This window comes from Amphiura filiformis, chromosome 19, assembly GCF_039555335.1.
Source record: "Amphiura filiformis chromosome 19, Afil_fr2py, whole genome shotgun sequence".
Lineage (NCBI taxonomy): Eukaryota > Metazoa > Echinodermata > Ophiuroidea > Amphilepidida > Amphiuridae > Amphiura > Amphiura filiformis.
In genome coordinates this window covers 49,682,255-49,703,780 of record NC_092646.1, presented here as the reverse complement: position 1 = coordinate 49,703,780, position 21,526 = coordinate 49,682,255, and the positions used below count along the sequence as shown (strand labels likewise).

The window sequence follows — 21,526 nt, the reverse complement described above, 5'->3', positions numbered from 1 at the left end:
ACAAAGGGTCCACTTTTGGTAATTTTTTCAATGCAATATTATTTTTATTAACAAACCTTTGTTATTTACACACCTTGTGTGGGGGCCACCTTAATTACGAGCTGCATAATTCTAGTTTCAAATAAAAAGATCCACGAGTGGGAAAAAATGACAAAAGGTCCACTTTTTGGGGGGTGATAAGGCATTTAAAATCCCAGAAAAGGGAAAGTCCACTTTTTACACAAAAAATGCACTTAAGTGCTTTTTTTATTCCAAAGAAGTCTACTTTTTTGGAAGTCCTGCACCTCCAAATTAAATTTTGAACTTGGGCCTGCTTGTTAAGTCTCACTTCCCTTGCTGGCCCAATATAATAATTGTGTTTATTCTTTCATCAACAGACAATCCTACAGCTACCTGACGCATGTGTTACTTGTAATTCCTATAACAACTCAGAAGGCAGCTATTTCTTGTTAGTCTCACTTCCCTGGCCCAACATAATAATTGTGTTTATTCTTTCATCAACAGACAATCCTGCAGCTACCAGATGCATGTGTTACTTGTAATTCCTATAACAACTCAGAAGGCAGCTATTTCTTGTTTGGGCTCTCTGATGGCTCCATTGCATTGTACAAAGCTGCTGAGGCAATTGATCAGGACAAGAAGAAGAAAAAGAAGAAAAAGAAAAGGTGAGTTACGCTTGGGTCTAATGCTCCATATTGGGTTATTCCAGTTAAAATCCACAAACCCCCTGACCTGACCTTAATCCCCCCACACAAGGGGTGTAGATCCCAAATGGATTCACCTATTCAGGTAAACCCATTTGAAATTCACACTGTGTGGAAAATTAAGGTCATGTCTCCCCTAAGGAGTGTGTGGATTTCAACTGGAATGGCCCATAAAGCGACGAAAAAAAGAAATCCTGTTCTACCTTTCAAGCTGGGTCGGATGTTCATCCTTTTTTTTTCTTCTTTTTTTTTTTGAAAATGACCCAAAAAATCACCAAATTCTGTAAATAATTTGCAATTTGAGAAAATACAAAAAAAAGAAATTGTACGTGTATTCCTGAAATTTCCGAAATTTGGGTCAGCATTCATTTGTACAGGAAATTTTTTTTCCCCCAATTTGTTCAAACTCGTAGCCGTGGCCCGTAGAACTGGAGTTTTCTTTTTTCATCGCCTAAGGGAAAATTTGATATAGTAAACCATGATGGAATTTGTGATGAAGAACATGAACACAAGTACAGGATCTGGCCACTGGTCAGACCAAGAGGTTTTCACACTGTAAACCGTTTTGGTGGATCGCAGGTACACGCTAGAAGTGTATCTTTCTTTCTTGTTTACTTACTTATCTCGAAATGCCATAAACGTATGACCCCGAGTGGTGTCAAATGAAGGAGAAAAAAGTAAGAAATCAATAAAAAAATGTTCTACACTGCCTGCCTACCTGCCTATGTTGAGTGGTGTCCTCGAACTGTGATAGCCCTCCATATATTTCCTGTCTTCCATTGCTGTTCTACAACTAATACTTTAAAAGTTGCATCCATTTTTCTCCCATGTCAAATGAGAGGTGTCGACTGCAGAAGACAAGTTCCAAATTTTCTTTAAAACAAATTCAAACTTATTTTTATGAGTATAAACAAGCCCAGCATTGGTTTAGCGGCTCTTGAGATAGCTCTTGATATTTTGAGAAAATATCTCTTGAAAAATGTTTATGTTGAAGCCTATATGGGCCATCATGCAGAGCATTAACATTGATCAATCTCTCTATTTTGGTTTCTTATTATTTTGAAACTACAGCAAACATAAGGAAAGAGATCAAGAAAGGCAATTACCAACTGAGTCACTCGCACCTTCAATGTCTGCGAAGGTACCAGCAGAAATGGACATCTTTGCTGATCTTCTAGCGGATCCAAACCAGAAGACCACCATTACCAACAGCAACCAAGGACATCCATCTGGAGATGGTCTTGAAGCAGGTGCAGGAACATCTTGTACAAGTGGCCATGTTGTACAAGTCACTGTGGTTGGCAAAGAGAGTATCATTCTTAAAGAGGAAAACCTGAGAGATTTTCTAGTCATTAATAATTGTTTAGTTACATGTGCAGAGTTGGAAACTGGGTGGACGTTATCAGTTTATTTGATGAAAACTTTGTCTTCGTTAGATACTGTTCAGGAAGGTGGGGACAAGATGTGTGTTCATGTGTGTGAGAGGACTCCTGTATACAGAACATACTTTCCTAAGACTGATACAACTCAAAGAACTACATTGATTGGCGGTTTGAATAGTCTTAACACAAACCTATCAGAGCAATCGACCAATCAGAAGCATTGTATGAAATGTGTTATATCAAGTTCAACACAACTGAGACCAGGGAGTGGATCTACACCAAACAAGTTGCTGGTTTTAGAAGACGTTCTTTATAATGACCTGTTTGGTGCAAATAGCAACCTTCTAGACTCACCTGTGGTTATGCTGGGTTTGCCTGATGGAAGGATATACCAGGTGGCACTGAAGTCTTTAAGGAACCAACTAGCAGAAGTTGATGGACAACCATCAGTGACAAAGACCAGTGAGTTGTCAGGCTTAACTGGAAATGTGCTGTATCACCTTCAGGAAGCTGTTGTTGATATCTTTTCATTGAATTGTAATGATGACCGGGATAAGAAATCTGGTTCCCAGTGTCTAGTTTTACTTGGTTATCAAGGAAAAGTGGTAACTGTAAAGCATAATCAGCTTGAAACCAGCCAAGTGCAATATGATGAACACTGCATCTCAGGGCCTGTAATATCACCTTGTTCTACTGGCAACGCATGTTTTGTATAGCACAAAGAGGGCGGTGTTTGCATTGACAATTGAGTGCAGTAGTGAGACAAGAGATAAAGCTGATAGGAGAGAGCAGTGTGCAATAGTTACATCGTCACTTGGAGTTGGACGTGTGTGTGCTTTAGGTGTGCTGAAATCAACACTACAAAATGGTGGTAAGTTATTTGCTAAAATTCTGTAATATTATGTGACATGATCTGGATCCACTGAATAAACGGCTACTGCATTGTAAAAAATCTTAACTTTGCAACCAAGAATGTAAGGGTGTTTAAAAAGAATCTTTAAAAACATTCTATAAAAAGATGTGATTCAGTTGAATCCATACACCCTCCATGGAAGACATGACCTTAATCTTCCACACAGGAGGATCACTCCAGAGACAGAAGTGTGGTTCTGGTTAAATAATTGAATCACATTGGCACCTCATCTTCTGAACAAGCTGTATAGCATTGTGTGACCTAGTCCTTTTTACAAGATAAAGAAATTCAGGAAGAGTGGTTGGGCAGTGCAAAAGTACCTTGCCAAATACTATAGTATTGGTTCTGGTATCTGTTGTTTTGTTTTTCAACGTTTATTTTAACTGTTGAAAGCATTTTTGAGGAATATAGATTTGAACAGTGTTGAAAGGTAATTTATTCAGCGGTGCATGTACGAGGGGTATCCAAAAGTTTTGACATCGCCCAGAAGTGAAAGAGCTATACCGATGAAATTTTGTCAGTGTAATCACTGGTCCTTATGTACATTATGGTCCAAAAATGGGCTCATAAGTATGTTTACTTTCTTTACAGGTGGCGCTAGATGGGAAGTAGGCGCATAACCTGCAAGATGGTGAAAACTGAGGCACGCATGGCGTGATTAAGTTCCTGCATTTGAAGGGTTAGGCCTACAATGCTCAGAAAATCTATGATGAAATGAAAGCAATCTCACGGTGATGATTGCCCATCATATGGCACTATTGCTTTTTGAAAAAGGAATTTCCATACTGGCCACATGTCCCTCACACATGAGCCAAGAAGTGGACGTCCATCACTTACGGATGATGCGGCCACAGTGAAAAAACTCAAGAAAGTGGAGGATCTTATCATGAAAAGGTTATGCGCCTACTTCCCATCTAGCGCCACCTGTGAAGAAAGTAAACATACTTATGAGCCCATTTTTGGACCATAATGTACATAAGGACCAGTGATTACACTGACAAAATTTAATCGGTATAGCTCTTTCACTTCTGGGTGATGTCAAAAACTTTTGGATACCCCCTCGTATATAACCTGTAATAACCTGTCAAAAATAAAACAATGTTTTTTGTTTGTTTGTTATGTTCACAGCTATTCACAAGCAATTAATGACTGCACTCGCAAATGGTAAAATTGTTCTCATCAATTTCCCTTTGACAATGGATTCCCACGGCAACCAGTCTCAGCCAACCACAGCTGCAGCAGCAGGACAAAGAATGAAAGAACTGCTTCATGCCATCAACAATGTCTCCATTAAGATGCAGCAGCTTTCCATCCTATCTAGCAACCAGGACAGGGTAATAGAAGAGCTAAGTAAGGCTTGCCATCTGGCAGGACGGTTGCTAGGCGGCCATCTTGATTCCAGGGATGCAACTGTCTTTCAAACCGAAATCCAATGCGTATTTCAAGATGACGGGAGTCGGTGTCATGTGAATCTGCATTGCAAAGTGACCAATAGGAGCGGCTTTGTCTTGTCACATGGTTGGTCGCTTGTTTTGTGCATGGCAGGGAATGTCGACTGGCCCGTCGATGACGTCAGGAGGGATGCTTGTAATCAAGTTACAAGAACTGTGCAATTAAAAGACTTTGAACACGGGAAAAGTGTAACGGTTGTTTTTCAACTAGATTCTGCTCAAGTTCCACTTCAATTTCCACTAGAAATAAGATGGCAGCTTTACTTCAGTATAAGTGACTTTACAGATCATGTGTTAGGAAAATGTGCAGTGAGTCATGTTCCGAAGAGTAAGATAGAACTCAACGAGTCCGGTGCTGTACTCACATTTGCGAGTAGCACAGTTGACATTCTAATGTTGTTAAGACCAACTCAAAGAAGTATCAATAAGCTGCATGGTGGGCATGATGAATCAGTTCAAACAACTTATAACACTGGTTATGATTGGTTGAATGGATCTCTGGAAGCAGTATCAAGTACACAACCTTTGTCCAATAGGAAGAGCTGTAACAAGGGGTTAGCCAGTGATGGACCTGTGTCAACAATAGTGATGTTTAAAGAAGAGATTATTGAGGGTATTAAGACAGAGATGACAGAAATCAAAGGTAAATAAGATTTCAAATGGAGTTACCCATTCAGGTAACCCCATTTGAAATTCACACTCCCTGTGTGGAAGATTAAGGTCATGTCTTCAATAGGGGGTGTATGGATTTCAACTGGAATAGCCCACAGGCATACAAAATGGGCTATTCCTGTTGAAATCCACACACCCCCTAGTGAAATCATGGCCTTTAATCTCCCACACAGGAAGTGTAAATTTCAAATTTGGTTACCTGAATGGGTGACTCTATTTGAAATCTAGACCCTCTGGGTAGGAGTTTAAGGTCATGTTTTCTATTGGGGTGTATGGATTTCAACTGGAATAGCCCAATATATCTGAAGGGTTTTGGAGGGTGCTTGAAGTTCACACACCTGGGATCCATTTCACTAAACTTAAAACCCTTCGTAACTGTTTGTATAAAGTTACGGATACCCAATACTAGACGTAACTTTACGAAGGGTCCCTGACTCCCTGTAGTAAATCCCTTTTACTTACAAAGGGTACCGTTTGTATGTAAGTTTATTGAAATGGAACTTACAACTTGTGGTGAGTTACGAACAATTTCGAGACTTACGAAGCTTCGTTAAGTCGAGTGAAATGGACCCCAGATGCTGTTGCAGTGCCTCAGCTAGTAATTGTTTGGCTGTCATGTGAATAACATTGCCCCACTTAATTTGACCTTTCTATAGCTTATCTGGGATTCAAAGATTTCAGATATATGTGTTGCTATGGCCTTGTTTTTGTAAATCAGATGTTCAACAGCAATTATAATATATAGCATATATGTCAAGGTATTAATTTACCACATCCCAGGATCAAACTCCCTGTTCAAAGTGGTGGACAGATTGGTAGTTAGCTAAGACTATGATTTAGAAGGATCAAAACTGGGGCTTCATTTTAGGTTGTCAGAGGTACATTTGAGGGTTGGTCCCATTAAGTCCACACTGGTCTGTTGAAACAATTACATTGTGTATTGCAATGAAGTATAACCTACTGATTGAATAGGTCGGGGTAAGAATGTCCTAAAACTGGAAACAGTGAGTAATACCTATTTTGACCTGAAAATATGGTCACACTTACTGCAGTCCTATTCAAAGGCACAGGAAGACCACAGCATTGAAGGTCACAGACTTACTGTGTACAAGCAGTAATGGCAGCCACCAGTGTTAGTATATCAATGAATATTGCTTAATACAAATTAATAACTTTGATGTTTATACTGCCTGTTAAAATATGAAATAGAATTGTTGATAAACTCCCAGCTCAATTTTTAAAATGCCTACCACTCTGTGTGTCATCTCTTTTAATTCATTTTGCAGTATGCTTATTTTTTATCTGACAGGTCCAAGCAACCAAGAGGTACTAGTTCTTAGGTGGCTCTTTAGAAACAATCCTTCTATACTAGCCGCTGTGACTGGGAACCAGCTAGAGTCATCCACACCTGATGGCAAGAAGATTTCATTTGTGTGTGTTCACAAAGATCAAGGATCTACTGGTAGAGGTAAAGGGTCAAGCAGAAGGAAAGAAGGTTGTGTTGAGTTGACTATGGTGGCCCCTGACTATGAGGTCATGTGTCAGCTACAAGAGTCAGTGCATAAAGGCATGAAGGTATGTACTGAGAATGGTTTGGAAATTGTCAAAATAGTCTTAAGCAGTGGCAGCGCCAGAAATTTTTTCAGGGGGGCATTGAGGGGCAAAGTGAATTTGGGGGGGGCAAAATCAACACATTTTGCGCAAAATTACCGCAAAAAGGTGAATTTTTTGTAATTTTGGGTTTTTACTGAGGGGGGCAAGAGTTTTCGGGGCGCTGATCCCACACAAGGGGCCAACGCCACATGCTAAGCTTTTTTTACACTTCGCAGAAATCTTCTGCATTTACATTTTCCAATGTTGGCAGCTCTGCAATATAACGTAAGCGTACTGAGATGTTGATGTGTCTAATGCACAAGCCTTGGAGGGGTTGTCCCTAAAAATGTTGGAAAATACCAGCAAATGCATCAACCCGCAAGAAAACTGAACACGTCCGAAAGCACTGTGCGTTAGGGTGCATCTCTTGCCCCTCATGTTACCCAAATTTCTTGTCCCTAGTCTCAAAATGTGCCATTGGTCAAAATATTACCCCATACCAAATTTAAAATTATTCCAACGTTGTTTAGGGGGGCCTCCGGGACGTTGAAATTGTTGGTCAATGGCCATACCATATGCATAAGGCAGCTATTTTGTTTTGCATGGTTAACATTAGAAATGACTGCTGCCTTATGTATTTTGTTCATGTTGTTAGGACTATTAATGAATCAAGATGTTCAAATAGTCTAACTCAAAAAAATTAAACATCAGGGAGCTATCTACAGAGGTCAAGTTTATGTAAACATAAATGGCTGCCCTTTGCTGTCTTTACTGTGTAATTGTGAATTTGCTTAGATATACATATCTTTCCTGTTTTCGTGCCAACTTTGACCTATTGGGCTGATACTACTACAGAAGAGTGATCGCACACTTGCACATTTTAGACCTTGCTCAATTTGAGACAGCATCATGTTATACGTTTAAAAGAATGGACGGCTGAGGTTCTTCAAATCTTCAGATTGGAGTTCTCAGCAGAGATGATTTCGCGAAGTTGTGAATTGCATTATTGTAGGTAGCGGTGAGCAAACTCAGAAGTTAAGTTTAAGATTCCAGAGCATTGTAGATGCTAGGCCAGATGAATGGCAAAACTTTTGTTCCCCATAAAGATCTGCTTACTTGAATTGAGGTTCTAATCCAAGAACTACATGTACCGGTACCTCATGGAAATATTCATAGGCCTACAAAGCTTACTTAAGTATGTGAATCATATAATTTCAAAAAGTGCCAGTTAAATCATAGTACATAAAAGAAATTTGCAATGTAAAACCAAACAAAATGGTACACTTTGCAGTTGCACTCTGCAGTGACAATTGACAAAGTACCAACACAGGAGAAGCACTGGCTTAAACGGCCACATCAAAGACAATGTATAAAGCCGAATGAGGTAAATGGTCATGCCAGTACCAGTCAGAGATATCCAATCTCAAGATTTGAAGAACCTCAGTCCTGTGTGTGTTGTCAAATGCAGCAAGGTCTAGATGCAAGTGTGTGATCTGATCACTATAGTCTGTAGCTATCAGCCTAACGGATCAAAGATGGCATGGAAACAGGAGCGTTATGAATATTTAAGTAATTTCACAATTACACAGTAAAGACAGCAAAGGGCAGCCATTTATGTTTACATAAACTTGGTCCTTGTAGATAGCTCCCTTATGTTTAATTTTGGGACATGGGCTCTTTTAACATCTTGATTTATAATAGTCCTAACTACATGGACAAAATACATATGGCAGCAGTCATTTCTAATGTTAATCATACAAAACAAAATAGCTGCCTTATGCATATGGTATGGCAATTGGCCAACAATTTCAACGTCACGGAGGCCCCCCTAAACGATTTCGGAATAATTTTAAATTTGGTGTGGGGTAATATTTTGCCCAATGGAACATTTTGAGACTAGGGACAAGAAATTTGTGTAACATAAGGGGCAAGAGATGCACCCTACTGTGCGTAGTACGCGGAGTACGTGCCTGTGCATATAATATACACAATCAATGCATGGTTTGCATTTTTCTAACATTTGCTCTGATTGGTTCTTGCTATCTAAGAGTGTAAGAATTGCTTACAACTGAAAAAAAAAAATCATAAAATTGCATGAATGTTTATTGTTGTAATAATTGCAGGATGTGTTGAAGAGGTGTGCCCAAGATAACGTGACTATACCAAGAACTGAGCTTCAAAAACAACTTAGACATTTACAAGTAAGTGATTTTGATTGATTTCTATTTATGTAATTAGATATATATAATTTGGTTCACCTCAAGTTCGGTAGTGACATCAATGCCTTTTCGCGGTTGCGCCGCAAGCGTGCCGACAAGCCGCCCCTGTACATGTGCGTGGAGACTCGGTGCGTTGAACTTTACACATGCGATTTGATTCTGCTTCGAGCAAAATACGCACCTATGTCACTACCAAACCTGAGGTGAACCAATTATAGCACCAGATTAGTCACAGTGGATATTAGCTCAGTTTAGGGCAAGGAAAATTGTTTTAATTGTCCTCCGTAACTTTTCTGGGGTAGGAGCAAGTATGTTGAAAAACTTATTTTTACAGATTTCATAGTTAAAACTAATATTATAATTTGAACTTGCCAATTAAGACTAATGAAATCTGAATAAGGATATCTCACTTTTTCATGTTTTGAACCAATTTAGAAGTGGGGAGCAAGTTGGCGCAGTGGTAGCTCCCTCGCCTTGCACCACTGAGGTCGCGGGTTTAAGCCCCGGTCGTGCCCAAGGACTCTATGTGTATTTGGTTTATCCCGATTCCATGCTTGCTCTCGAAGGTTTCCCCTGGGATCTCCGGTTTCCTCCTGCTCTCAAAAATCGGTGATTAGTTGTTTGGTTATCAAAATCTTCCTTCACCCAATGGAATTTGCTATGGAGCTGCATAGAAAAAGTGGGGGATGTTACAATCTAAGTGCGGATAGGTTTGCGCCAGGTTAGGCTGCAACTGGCCTAGTTGATACGATCTGATTGTGAAATGGCAGTGAAATTACAGCGCTTTGAATCCTTCAAGATCTGGAAAAAGGCGCTAGATATAAATCCTAAATGTATTTGTTATTTATGTAAACTAACTGTTTTTACACTCCTTTTAAATCATAATTTAAAAGCAACATTTCTGAAAGAAAAACAAAAACTTTTCCCAGGATCTTTTTGACCTTAGTTTTTTTTACCAATGGTTAAACATGCCATCCAGCTATTCGATTAGAAACCCACACTCCCCCTGTGGAAGATTTAGCCAAAGTTTTTCCACAGAGGGAGTATGGGTTTCAACTAGAATAGACAATCTGTTTCTCTTTGAATTACTCTCTCCAGACAGTGGGAGTATGAGTTTTAAAATAATTAGCCCATGCCAATTCCAATAAAAAGACATACCCCCTCTGTGAAATGAATAGCCCATTTTGACTCTTACTTAACAATGACGCTTTTCAGCATCTTTGAGCAGCAACAAAGCTTGTGACTGTGACTTCTCTCTAGTCGAGGGCTGCTAGTCCAAAGGTTCTCTAGTTCAAACACCAATATAAGTTCTCTAATCCAAAGGTTCTCTAGTCCGAATATAGTACAAGGGTTATGGTTAGGGTTAGTGTTAGGGTTAGGGTTAGCAAGCCTTATTCTATATTCGGACTAGAGAACGTTATTTATTATTTGGACCAGCGAAACTTCGGACTAGAGAACCCGATATTGGCTATTCGGACTATTGAGCCTTTTTCAGAATTCGGACTAGCAAATGGTTAATTACGTGTTCGGACTAGTGAACCTTCAGACTAAGGAGCCATCGGACTAGGGAACCTTCGGACTATAGAGAGCTGTCATCGCCAGACACTATCACAGTGTCTTCATTTAACAGGGTCTTATTAGGATTTGATAAGTGCCATTTTCATCAAAACTCCCTGTCAAAAATATGACCCTGAAATCATCATACACCAGACCTCTGCACCTTCTGGGAGATCAGTCAGTTCAAGTAGCTTTTGCTACAAAACAAAAATTCAAGGGATTATATTAATCTGGTCTTGTTTTGAATTTACAGAATTTATTCAAGCATTATGTTTAGAATTTAGCATCTGCCAGAGGCATTATTAATCGTGCCTGTTTCAGGAGTAAAATGACGGTTGGATGGGTAAAATATGCAAAGATGTCACTGACTCAATCACTGAGATGAAAAATTGTATAGCATAGTTTAATGTTCAATATATTTGTAATGGTCATCTTTAATTCTAAATCCTCTTTTTTCTAGGGACTTCAAAGAAGACTAGAAACACTAGATGATAGTTTGGTATCATCCCATGGTTTCCATGGAGACAAGAAGAGCATCATACAGGTGGGACAAGACACACTGGAGATGTATAGACTGATGAGGACTAGTAACATGACATTACATGCTGTATCAAAGTGATGGGTATCCAGCTCCATAGCCAGGGAGTGCTACCCCATCCTCTAATAGGTCCACTTTTCTGTGAGCGTATACCCAAAAGGTTCAGATTTGAAGGAAAGTTCATATCATTCCATTCCAATTTGGAGGGTGAAAGTCCACTTTTTACATTCCAGCTGATTTTTTATCAAAAAAAGTCGACATTTTGTAAGTCCAGCCAGCACTCCCTGTAATTAAATCAAAGCTATAGGCATGTTGGTATCCATTAGTTTCCAGTGATTATGAAAACACTGCTTCATCAAAATGCAATGTAAGATCCACCTTATTCATAGATAAATGCTATCAAAAACCACTCAACTGTAACTTCTGTTAATTTCAAGAGGAAGAAGCAGGCTTTTCATTGAACATTAAAACTAAACAATCACTCTGATAACACTGTGGCCGGGGTTCAATTCCCCGCGGCGCCACATGTGAGTTTGGTTGCCGATCCATGCTCGCCCTCGCAGGTTTTTCTCCGGGTGCTCCGGTTTTCCTCCTAGATCTAAAATTGGACCTCTTCCCATATCCCTGTCCCATCATATTCGGATGGCGTCCCTTAAATTTAGTAGCCTCTGAGCACTATTGGGATTAGCCTGGCTTCGGCCGAATGTTATAAATAAATAAAATAAAATAAAATACAGCTATGAACAATAGAAGATGGAGAATTCAGTATCGCAAGGTTTCCATGGAGATGAGAAGAGCTGGAGGAAGGAGCTTGTTTCCTGCTATTTGTAGGTTTTATGTGTGCATGTACAGGAGGTTCTTAAAGGGGCTTATAATGGTTATCACAGTGTGGACTGCTCAGTATTGTTCCGTGGCTCGCAAGAGAGTAAAAGTCTGTAAAATTTTAGATTTTGACTTCCCTAAGATTGGTTCAATCCTAATCCAATTTTGTTATAGGCAATATAAACAAATTAGTTTGATATTTCGATCGACCATCGATGCTTGGTAGATCCTTTTTCTTTATGAAATCAATTAATTGTCTGTACAGTTGTTAATTGTGATAACATATGAATCTTTGCCTGTATTAATTTTCAATATAAATTTAGCATTAATTCTGATTAATTAGTTGTTAGTTCATTAATAACAAACATCGAAGCAGCATCGACGGTCGATCTTAAGGGGGTACTACACCCCTGCCAAATTTTGTGCCTATTTTTGCATTTTTCTCAAAAATTATAGCGTATTGGTGACAAGTAAGATATGTATATTATAGGGGCAAGGACTGCAACTACTGCACTGGAAAGTTTATTTCAGCACAGACAACAGTTGTGGAGTTACAGTAAAAAATGAGGGAAAACCAATATTTGATCAATAAATCAATAACTACTTGACTTGAGTTGCTGAATTTTCAGTGCAGTAGTTGTAGTTCTTGCCCCTATAATATACATATCTTACTTGTCACCAATGCGCTATAATTGTTGAGAAAAATGCAAAAATAGGCACAAAATTAGCCAGGGGTGTAGTACCCCCTTAAAGATTGAACAAATTTGGTTCTGGTGCCTTAGCAAATGTTTGACAGAACACTGAGTGACTTAATTTAATGCTATATCAGGTTATGCCACTAAATGAGGAGTAATAATTATTATTAATTAAAGCATAGACTGTGAAGAGATGGACAGTCGTCTGGATCGTAATTCTATAGAAATTTCACATTATGCTGAGACCATGTACGCCTCACTCGCACCTGTTGGATTAGCGTGTTTGAAAGAAGCGGCATTCAGTCAAGTACACACATTGTCTCTGACACAGTTACGACTGCAATGTAAACTCTGTTGTCGCAAAACAATTATAGTTACAAGAAATGAAACGGTAAAAAAACCTTATTAGCTGCAGTTTCAAGTTAATTAAATTAATACATATATTCACCGTTTCGATTTATCTAACACTACCTGTTACTCTGGCATTGAATGAGTTTCAATTTGCGTTATATAAGCCTTGGTCTCAACGTCTCAATGCTCCGAGCACAAAATTCCATTGGTTTGCGACTGATAATGCAATTGAGTGGACGAGAGTTGGGTTATTGACCTTTTGTACGGTAAATCGATTCGATGGCAGGTTTGAAGACTATCTTGCCTTTGTGTTCAGACGAGACGATCATCGCTTCAAAGGATATGCCGCAGATGACCGTCCTTGTCTTCACGGTCTATGATTAAAGCCAGTGAAGTTCTTGTAATCTCGGATCAAACACATCACAAGGTGATAATAATTTACTCAAAATCTATGCATTACATTTTAAACTGAAACAGAAAAAAAGAAGCATAGTTATGTTCTGCACATTTTGATACCTTATTTGTGTCAAAACAGAGACTTCAGTTATTGCCATGGTGACCATTTTACTGCAAAAAAGGCATTTTCAAAAAGTTGCACTTTGGATGTGGATCGGATTCCAAATGAAACCATCTACATTGTAGTACAATCTGACCAACAAATTTCTTGGCCATAAATCTCATAATGCCATCTTTAGCCTTTTGTTTACTAAAAAAAGACACGTTTTGTAAAGATAGATTAGCCGTTTTATGCATAAATAGCACCTAACGTTTGGGAAAGGTTTCAAACAAATAATAAAGACACTGATGTGATGATGAAATTGCGTGAAGTCGGGAATTATCTAAATCGCAATGTTTTGTTTTGGTTTTAGGAATTTGACCTTAAAATTTACGACTTCATGACATTATCATTCGAAATCAACAAAAGATATTTCAACACTATATGTCCTCATTCTTTCTCTAGAATGTTTTGTACATGTATGTGAAATAGCTTCAACAATGGTTCACTTCACTGTCCCTAAAAATGTTGGAAAATACCAGCAAATGCATCAACCCGCAAGAAAACTGAACACGTCCGAAAGCACTGTGCGTTAGGGTGCATCTCTTGCCCCTCATGTTACCCAAATTTCTTGTCCCTAGTCTCAAAATGTGCCATTGGTCAAAATATTACCCCATACCAAATTTAAAATTATTCCAAAGTCGTTTAGGGGGGCCTCCGTGACGTTGAAATTGTTGGTCAATGGCCATACCATATGCATAAGGCAGCTATTTTGTTTTGCATGGTTAACATTAGAAATGACTGCTGCCTTATGTATTTTGTTCATGTTGTTAGGACTATTAATGAATCAAGATGTTCAAATAGTCTAACTCAAAAAAATTAAACATCAGGGAGCTATCTACAGAGGTCAAGTTTATGTAAACATAAATGGCTGCCCTTTGCTGTCTTTACTGTGTAATTGTGAATTTGCTTAGATATACATATCTTTCCTGTTTTCGTGCCAACTTTGACCTATTGGGCTGATACTACTACAGAAGAGTGATCGCACACTTGCACATTTTAGACCTTGCTCAATTTGAGACAGCATCATGTTATACGTTTACAAGAATGGACGGCTGAGGTTCTACAAATCTTCAGATTGGAGTTCTCAGCAGAGATGATTTCGCATGAAGTTGTGAATTGCATTATTGTAGGTAGCGGTGAGCAAACTCAGAAGTTAAGTTTAAGATTCCAGAGCATTGTAGATGCTAGGCCAGATGAATGGCAAAACTTTTGTTCCCCATAAAGATCTGCTTACTTGAATTGAGGTTCTAATCCAAGAACTACATGTACCGGTACCTCATGGAAATATTCATAGGCCTACAAAGCTTACTTAAGTATGTGAATCATATAATTTCAAAAAGTGCCAGTTAAATCATAGTACATAAAAGAAATTTGCAATGTAAAACCAAACAAAATGGTACACTTTGCAGTTGCACTCTGCAGTGACAATTGACAAAGTACCAACACAGGAGAAGCACTGGCTTAAACGGCCACATCAAAGACAATGTATAAAGCCGAATGAGGTAAATGGTCATGCCAGTACCAGTCAGAGATATCCAATCTCAAGATTTGAAGAACCTCAGTCCTGTGTGTGTTGTCAAATGCAGCAAGGTCTAGATGCAAGTGTGTGATCTGATCACTATAGTCTGTAGCTATCAGCCTAACGGATCAAAGATGGCATGGAAACAGGAACGTTATGAATATTTAAGTAATTTCACAATTACACAGTAAAGACAGCAAAGGGCAGCCATTTATGTTTACATAAACTTGGTCCTTGTAGATAGCTCCCTTATGTTTAATTTTGGGACATGGGCTTTTTTAACATCTTGATTTATAATAGTCCTAACTACATGGACAAAATACATATGGCAGCAGTCATTTCTAATGTTAATCATACAAAACAAAATAGCTGCCTTATGCATATGGTATGGCAATTGGCCAACAATTTCAACGTCACGGAGGCCCCCCTAAACGATTTCGGAATAATTTTAAATTTGGTGTGGGGTAATATTTTGCCCAATGGAACATTTTGAGACTAGGGACAAGAAATTTGTGTAACATAAGGGGCAAGAGATGCACCCTACTGTGCGTAGTAATGCTGGAGTAATGCGTGCCTGTGCATATAATATACACAATCAATGCATGGTTTGCATTTTTCTAACATTTGCTCTGATTGGTTCTTGCTATCTAAGAGTGTAAGAATTGCTTACAACTGAAAAAAAAAATCATAAAATTGCATGAATGTTTATTGTTGTAATAATTGCAGGATGTGTTGAAGAGGTGTGCCCAAGATAACGTGACTATACCAAGAACTGAGCTTCAAAAACAACTTAGACATTTACAAGTAAGTGATTTTGATTGATTTCTATTTATGTAATTAGATATATATAATTTGGTTCACCTCAAGTTCGGTAGTGACATCAATGCCTTTTCGCGGTTGCGCCGCAAGCGTGCCGACAAGCCGCCCCTGTACATGTGCGTGGAGACTCGGTGCGTTGAACTTTACACATGCGATTTGATTCTGCTTCGAGCAAAATACGCACCTATGTCACTACCAAACCTGAGGTGAACCAATTATAGCACCAGATTAGTCACAGTGGATATTAGCTCAGTTTAGGGCAAGGAAAATTGTTTTAATTGTCCTCCGTAACTTTTCTGGGGTAGGAGCAAGTATGTTGAAAAACTTATTTTTACAGATTTCATAGTTAAAACTAATATTATAATTTGAACTTGCCAATTAAGACTAATGAAATCTGAATAAGGATATCTCACTTTTTCATGTTTTGAACCAATTTAGAAGTGGGGAGCAAGTTGGCGCAGTGGTAGCTCCCTCGCCTTGCACCACTGAGGTCGCGGGTTCAAGCCCCGGTCGTGCCCAAGGACTCTATGTGTATTTGGTTTATCCCGATTCCATGCTTGCTCTCGCAGGTTTCCCCTGGGATCTCCGGTTTCCTCCTGCTCTCAAAAATCGGTGATTAGTTGTTTGGTTATCAAAAATCTTCCTTCACCCAATGGAATTTGCGGAGCTGCATAGAAAAAGTGGGGATGTTACAATCTAAGTGCGGATAGGTTTGCGCCAGGTTAGGCTGCAACTGGCCTAGTTGATACGATCTGATTGTGAAATGGCAGTGAAATTACAGCGCTTTGAATCCTTCAAGATCTGGAAAAAGGCGCTAGATATAAATCCTAAATGTATTTGTTATTTATGTAAACTAACTGTTTTTACACTCCTTTTAAATCATAATTTAAAAGCAACATTTCTGAAAGAAAAACAAAAACTTTTCCCAGGATCTTTTTTGACCTTAGTTTTTTTACCAATGGTTAAACATGCCATCCAGCTATTCGATTAGAAACCCACACTCCCCCTGTGGAAGATTTAGCCAAAGTTTTTCCACAGAGGGAGTATGGGTTTCAACTAGAATAGACAATCTGTTTCTCTTTGAATTACTCTCTCCAGACAGTGGGAGTATGAGTTTTAAAATAATTAGCCCATGCCAATTCCATTTAAAAAGACATACTCCCTCTGTGAAATGAATAGCCCATTTTGACTCTTACTTAACAATGACGCTTTTCAGCATCTTTGAGCAGCAACAAAGCTTGTGACTGTGACTTCTCTCTAGTCGAGGGCTGCTAGTCCAAAGGTTCTCTAGTTCAAACACCAATATAAGTTCTCTAATCCAAAGGTTCTCTCGTCCGAATATAGTACAAGGGTTATGGTTAGGGTTAGTGTTAGGGTTAGGGTTAGCAAGCCTTATTCTATATTCGGACTAGAGAACGTTATTTATTATTTGGACCAGCGAAACTTGGACTAGAGAACCCGATATTGGCTATTCGGACTATTGAGCCTTTTTCAGAATTCGGACTAGCAAATGGTTAATTACGTGTTCGGACTAGTGAACCTTCAGACTAAGGAGCCATCGGACTAGGGAACCTTCGGACTATAGAGAGCTGTCATCGCTTGTGACACTATCACAGTGTCTTCATTTAACAGGGTCTTATTAGGATTTGATAAGTGCCATTTTCATCAAAACTCCCTGTCAAAAATATGACCCTGAAATCATCATACACCAGACCTCTGCACCTTCTGGGAGATCAGTCAGTTCAAGTAGCTTTTGCTACAAAACAAAAATTCAAGGGATTATATTAATCTGGTCTTGTTTTGAATTTACAGAATTTATTCAAGCATTATGTTTAGAATTTAGCATCTGCCAGAGGCATTATTAATCGTGCCTGTTTCAGGAGTAAAATGACGGTTGGATGGGTAAAATATGCAAAGATGTCACTGACTCAATCACTGAGATGAAAAATTGTATAGCATAGTTTAATGTTCAATATATTTGTAATGGTCATCTTTAATTCTAAATCCTCTTTTTTCTAGGGACTTCAAAGAAGACTAGAAACACTAGATGATAGTTTGGTATCATCCCATGGTTTCCATGGAGACAAGAAGAGCATCATACAGGTGGGACAAGACACACTGGAGATGTATAGACTGATGAGGACTAGTAACATGACATTACATGCTGTATCAAAGTGATGGGTATCCAGCTCCATAGCCAGGGAGTGCTACCCCATCCTCTAATAGGTCCACTTTTCTGTGAGCGTATACCCAAAAGGTTCAGATTTGAAGGAAAGTTCATATCATTCCATTCCAATTTGGAGGGTGAAAGTCCACTTTTACATTCCAGCTGATTTTTTATCAAAAAAAGTCGACATTTTGTAAGTCCAGCCAGCACTCCCTGTAATTAAATCAAAGCTATAGGCATGTTGGTATCCATTAGTTTCCAGTGATTATGAAAAACACTGCTTCATCAAAATGCAATGTAAGATCCACCTTATTCATAGATAAATGCTATCAAAAACCACTCAACTGTAACTTCTGTTAATTTCAAGAGGAAGAAGCAGGCTTTTCATTGAACATTAAAACTAAACAATCACTCTGATAACACTGTGGCCGGGGTTCAATTCCCCGCGGCGCCACATGTGAGTTTGGTTGCCGATCCATGCTCGTCCTCGCAGGTTTTTCTCCGGGTGCTCCGGTCTTCCTCCTGCATCTAAAATCGGACCTCTTCCCATATCCCTGTCCCATCATATCCGGATGGCGTCCCTTAAATTTAGTAGCCTCTGAGCACTATTGGGATTAGCCTGGCTTCGGCCGAATGTTATAAATAAATAAAATAAAATAAAATACAGCTATGAACAATAGAAGATGGAGAATTCAGTATCGCAAGGTTTCCATGGAGATGAGAAGAGCTGGAGGAAGGAGCTTGTTTCCTGCTATTTGTAGGTTTTATGTGTGCATGTACAGGAGGTTCTTAAAGGGGCTTATAATGGTTATCACAGTGTGGACTGCTCAGTATTGTTCCGTGGCTCGCAAGAGAGTAAAAGTCTGTAAAATTTTAGATTTTGACTTCCTAAGATTGGTTCAATCCTAATCCAATTTTGTTATAGGCAATATAAACAAATTAGTTTGATATTTCGATCGACCATCGATGCTTGGTAGATCCTTTTTATTTATGAAATCAATTAATTGACTGTACAGTTGTTAATTGTGATAACATATGAATCTTTGCCTGTATTAATTTTCAATATAAATTTAGCATTAATTCTGATTAATTAGTTGTTAGTTCATTAATAACAAACATCGAAGCAGCATCGACGGTCGATCTTAAGGGGGTACTACACCCCTGCCAAATTTTGTGCCTATTTTTGCATTTTTCTCAAAAATTATAGCGTATTGGTGACAAGTAAGATATGTATATTATAGGGGCAAGGACTGCAACTACTGCACTGGAAAGTTTATTTCAGCACAGACAACAGTTGTGGAGTTACAGTAAAAATGAGGAAAACCAATATTTGATCAATAAATCAATAACTACTTGACTTGAGTTGCTGAATTTTCAGTGCAGTAGTTGTAGTTCTTGCCCCTATAATATACATATCTTACTTGTCACCAATGCGCTATAATTGTTGAGAAAAATGCAAAAATAGGCACAAAATTAGCCAGGGGTGTAGTACCCCCTTAAAGATTGAACAAATTTGGTTCTGGTGCCTTAGCAAATGTTTGACAGAACACTGAGTGACTTAATTTAATGCTATATCAGGTTATGCCACTAAATGAGGAGTAATAATTATTATTAATTAAAGCATAGACTGTGAAGAGATGGACAGTCGTCTGGATCGTAATTCTATAGAAATTTCACATTATGCTGAGACCATGTACGTCTCACTCGCACCTGTTGGATTAGCGTGTTTGAAAGAAGCGGCATTCAGTCGAAGTACACACATTGTCTCTGACACAGTTACGACTGCAATGTAAACTCTGTTGTCGCAAAACAATTATAGTTACAAGAAATGAAACGGTAAAAAAACCTTATTAGCTGCAGTTTCAAGTTAATTAAATTAATACATATATTCACCGTTTCGATTTATCTAACACTACCTGTTACTCTGGCATTGAATGAGTTTCAATTTGCGTTATATAAGCCTTGGTCTCAACGTCACACTTACACGGATGCTCCGAGCACAAAATTCCATTGGTTTGCGACTGATAATGCAATTGAGTGGACGAGAGTTGGGTTATTGACCTTTTGTACGGTAAATCGATTCGATGGCAGGTTTGAAGACTATCTTGCCTTTGTGTTCAGGCGAGGCGATCATCGCTTCAAAGGATATGCCGAGATGACCGTCCTTGTCTTCACGGTCTATGATTAAAGCCAGTGAAGTTCTTGTAATCTCGGATCAAACACATCACAAGGTGATAATAATTTACTCAAAATCTATGCATTACATTTTAAACTGAAACAGAAAAAAAGAAGCATAGTTATGTTCTGCACATTTTGATACCTTATTTGTGTCAAAACAGAGACTTCAGTTATTGCCATGGTGACCATTTTACTGCAAAAAAGGCATTTTCAAAAAGTTGCACTTTGGATGTGGATCGGATTCCAAATGAAACCATCTACATTGTAGTACAATCTGACCAACAAATTTCTTGGCCATAAATCTCATAATGCCATCTTTAGCCTTTTGTTTACTAAAAAAAGACACGTTTTGTAAAGATAGATTAGCCGCTTTTATGCATAAATAGCATTTAACGTTTGGGAAAGGTTTCAAACAAATAATAAAGACACTGATGTGATGATGAAATTGCGTAAGTCGGGAATTATCTGCGTCGCAATGTTTTGTTTTGGTTTTAGGAATTTGACCTTAAAATTTACGACTTCATGACATTATCATTCGAAATCAACAAAAGATATTTCAACACTATATGTCCTCATTCTTTCTCTAGAATGTTTTGTACATGTATGTGAAATAGCTTCAACAATGGTTCACTGCATAATGGTAAAAATAGCCTTCGACCTAAAAAAAGGCGAGAGGTACCATATTTACGGATTCAGGCTAAATTTAAAATTGATATAAAACGTTTGTTTTTGATCGATTACAAAAATTAAATTTTGTCGTATAAAGAAATTGTATCTGGCGTGAATTACACTAGTTTTTATTCCTAGGGCTCTTTGACTTCTTCAAATAATTTTTTTAATGATAGAGTGAATCCCCTGGCCCTCTATAATTACGCACAAAAGATCGAGTCCCCTTAAGTCCGATTCTTATTCCACATCGCAGTGCGATGCGATGCTTTTAAAACCTCGCAGCATCCCGCGATGAAATTAATTTTATCGCGCGATGCTGTGAGGTTTTAAAAGCATATGGGTTCTGCTCACTCACTTCTGCATCTCCTTTTATGGTCATTCTGCCAACCGTGATTTTCCAGTAGCCAATCGCAACCGTGCACGGCTGCGATATCGTAACGCGATGCTATAAAGTTGAACAAAATCCAACTCCATCGCGGACCGAAATTTCCACCGCACAATGAGAATTTTTCCCGCTGAGCTCGTAAAAACCTGGCTCAGATTTCAGTTTATATAGCATCGCATCACGCTATGGCGCGGAGTAAGAACCAGACTTTACACTAAGGATAAACCCAATGCACTTGTAAATGTAAGTGTTTCCCATCAAAATGTTAGTTCCTGTCATATGTGACGTGTCATGTCAAAAGGAGACACTTTTGGGCAGGTTATCAATTTTGAG

General features: G+C 38.6%; 1 protein-coding gene and 1 long non-coding RNA gene across 2 annotated transcripts in view; both read left to right on the top strand.

Moving 5' to 3' along the window:
• The window catches only part of LOC140141428 (Fanconi anemia core complex-associated protein 100-like), a 42,343-nt gene extending 30,770 nt beyond the window's left edge, over positions 1-11,573 (top strand). Inside the window, 7 exon segments of the mRNA XM_072163278.1 lie at positions 505-665; positions 1,776-2,807; positions 2,809-2,957; positions 4,128-5,093; positions 6,432-6,697; positions 8,839-8,916; positions 10,952-11,573. Of these exon segments, the coding sequence (XP_072019379.1) occupies positions 505-665; positions 1,776-2,807; positions 2,809-2,957; positions 4,128-5,093; positions 6,432-6,697; positions 8,839-8,916; positions 10,952-11,110 (2,811 nt within the window). The 3' untranslated portion in view covers positions 11,111-11,573.
• Positions 11,574-15,696: 4,123 nt separating this feature from the next.
• LOC140140744 (uncharacterized) lies at positions 15,697-18,598 on the top strand. The gene is made up of 2 exons (XR_011857277.1): positions 15,697-15,779; positions 17,814-18,598. It is a non-coding gene; the product is annotated as an uncharacterized lncRNA (long non-coding RNA).
• Positions 18,599-21,526: the final 2,928 nt, after the last annotated feature.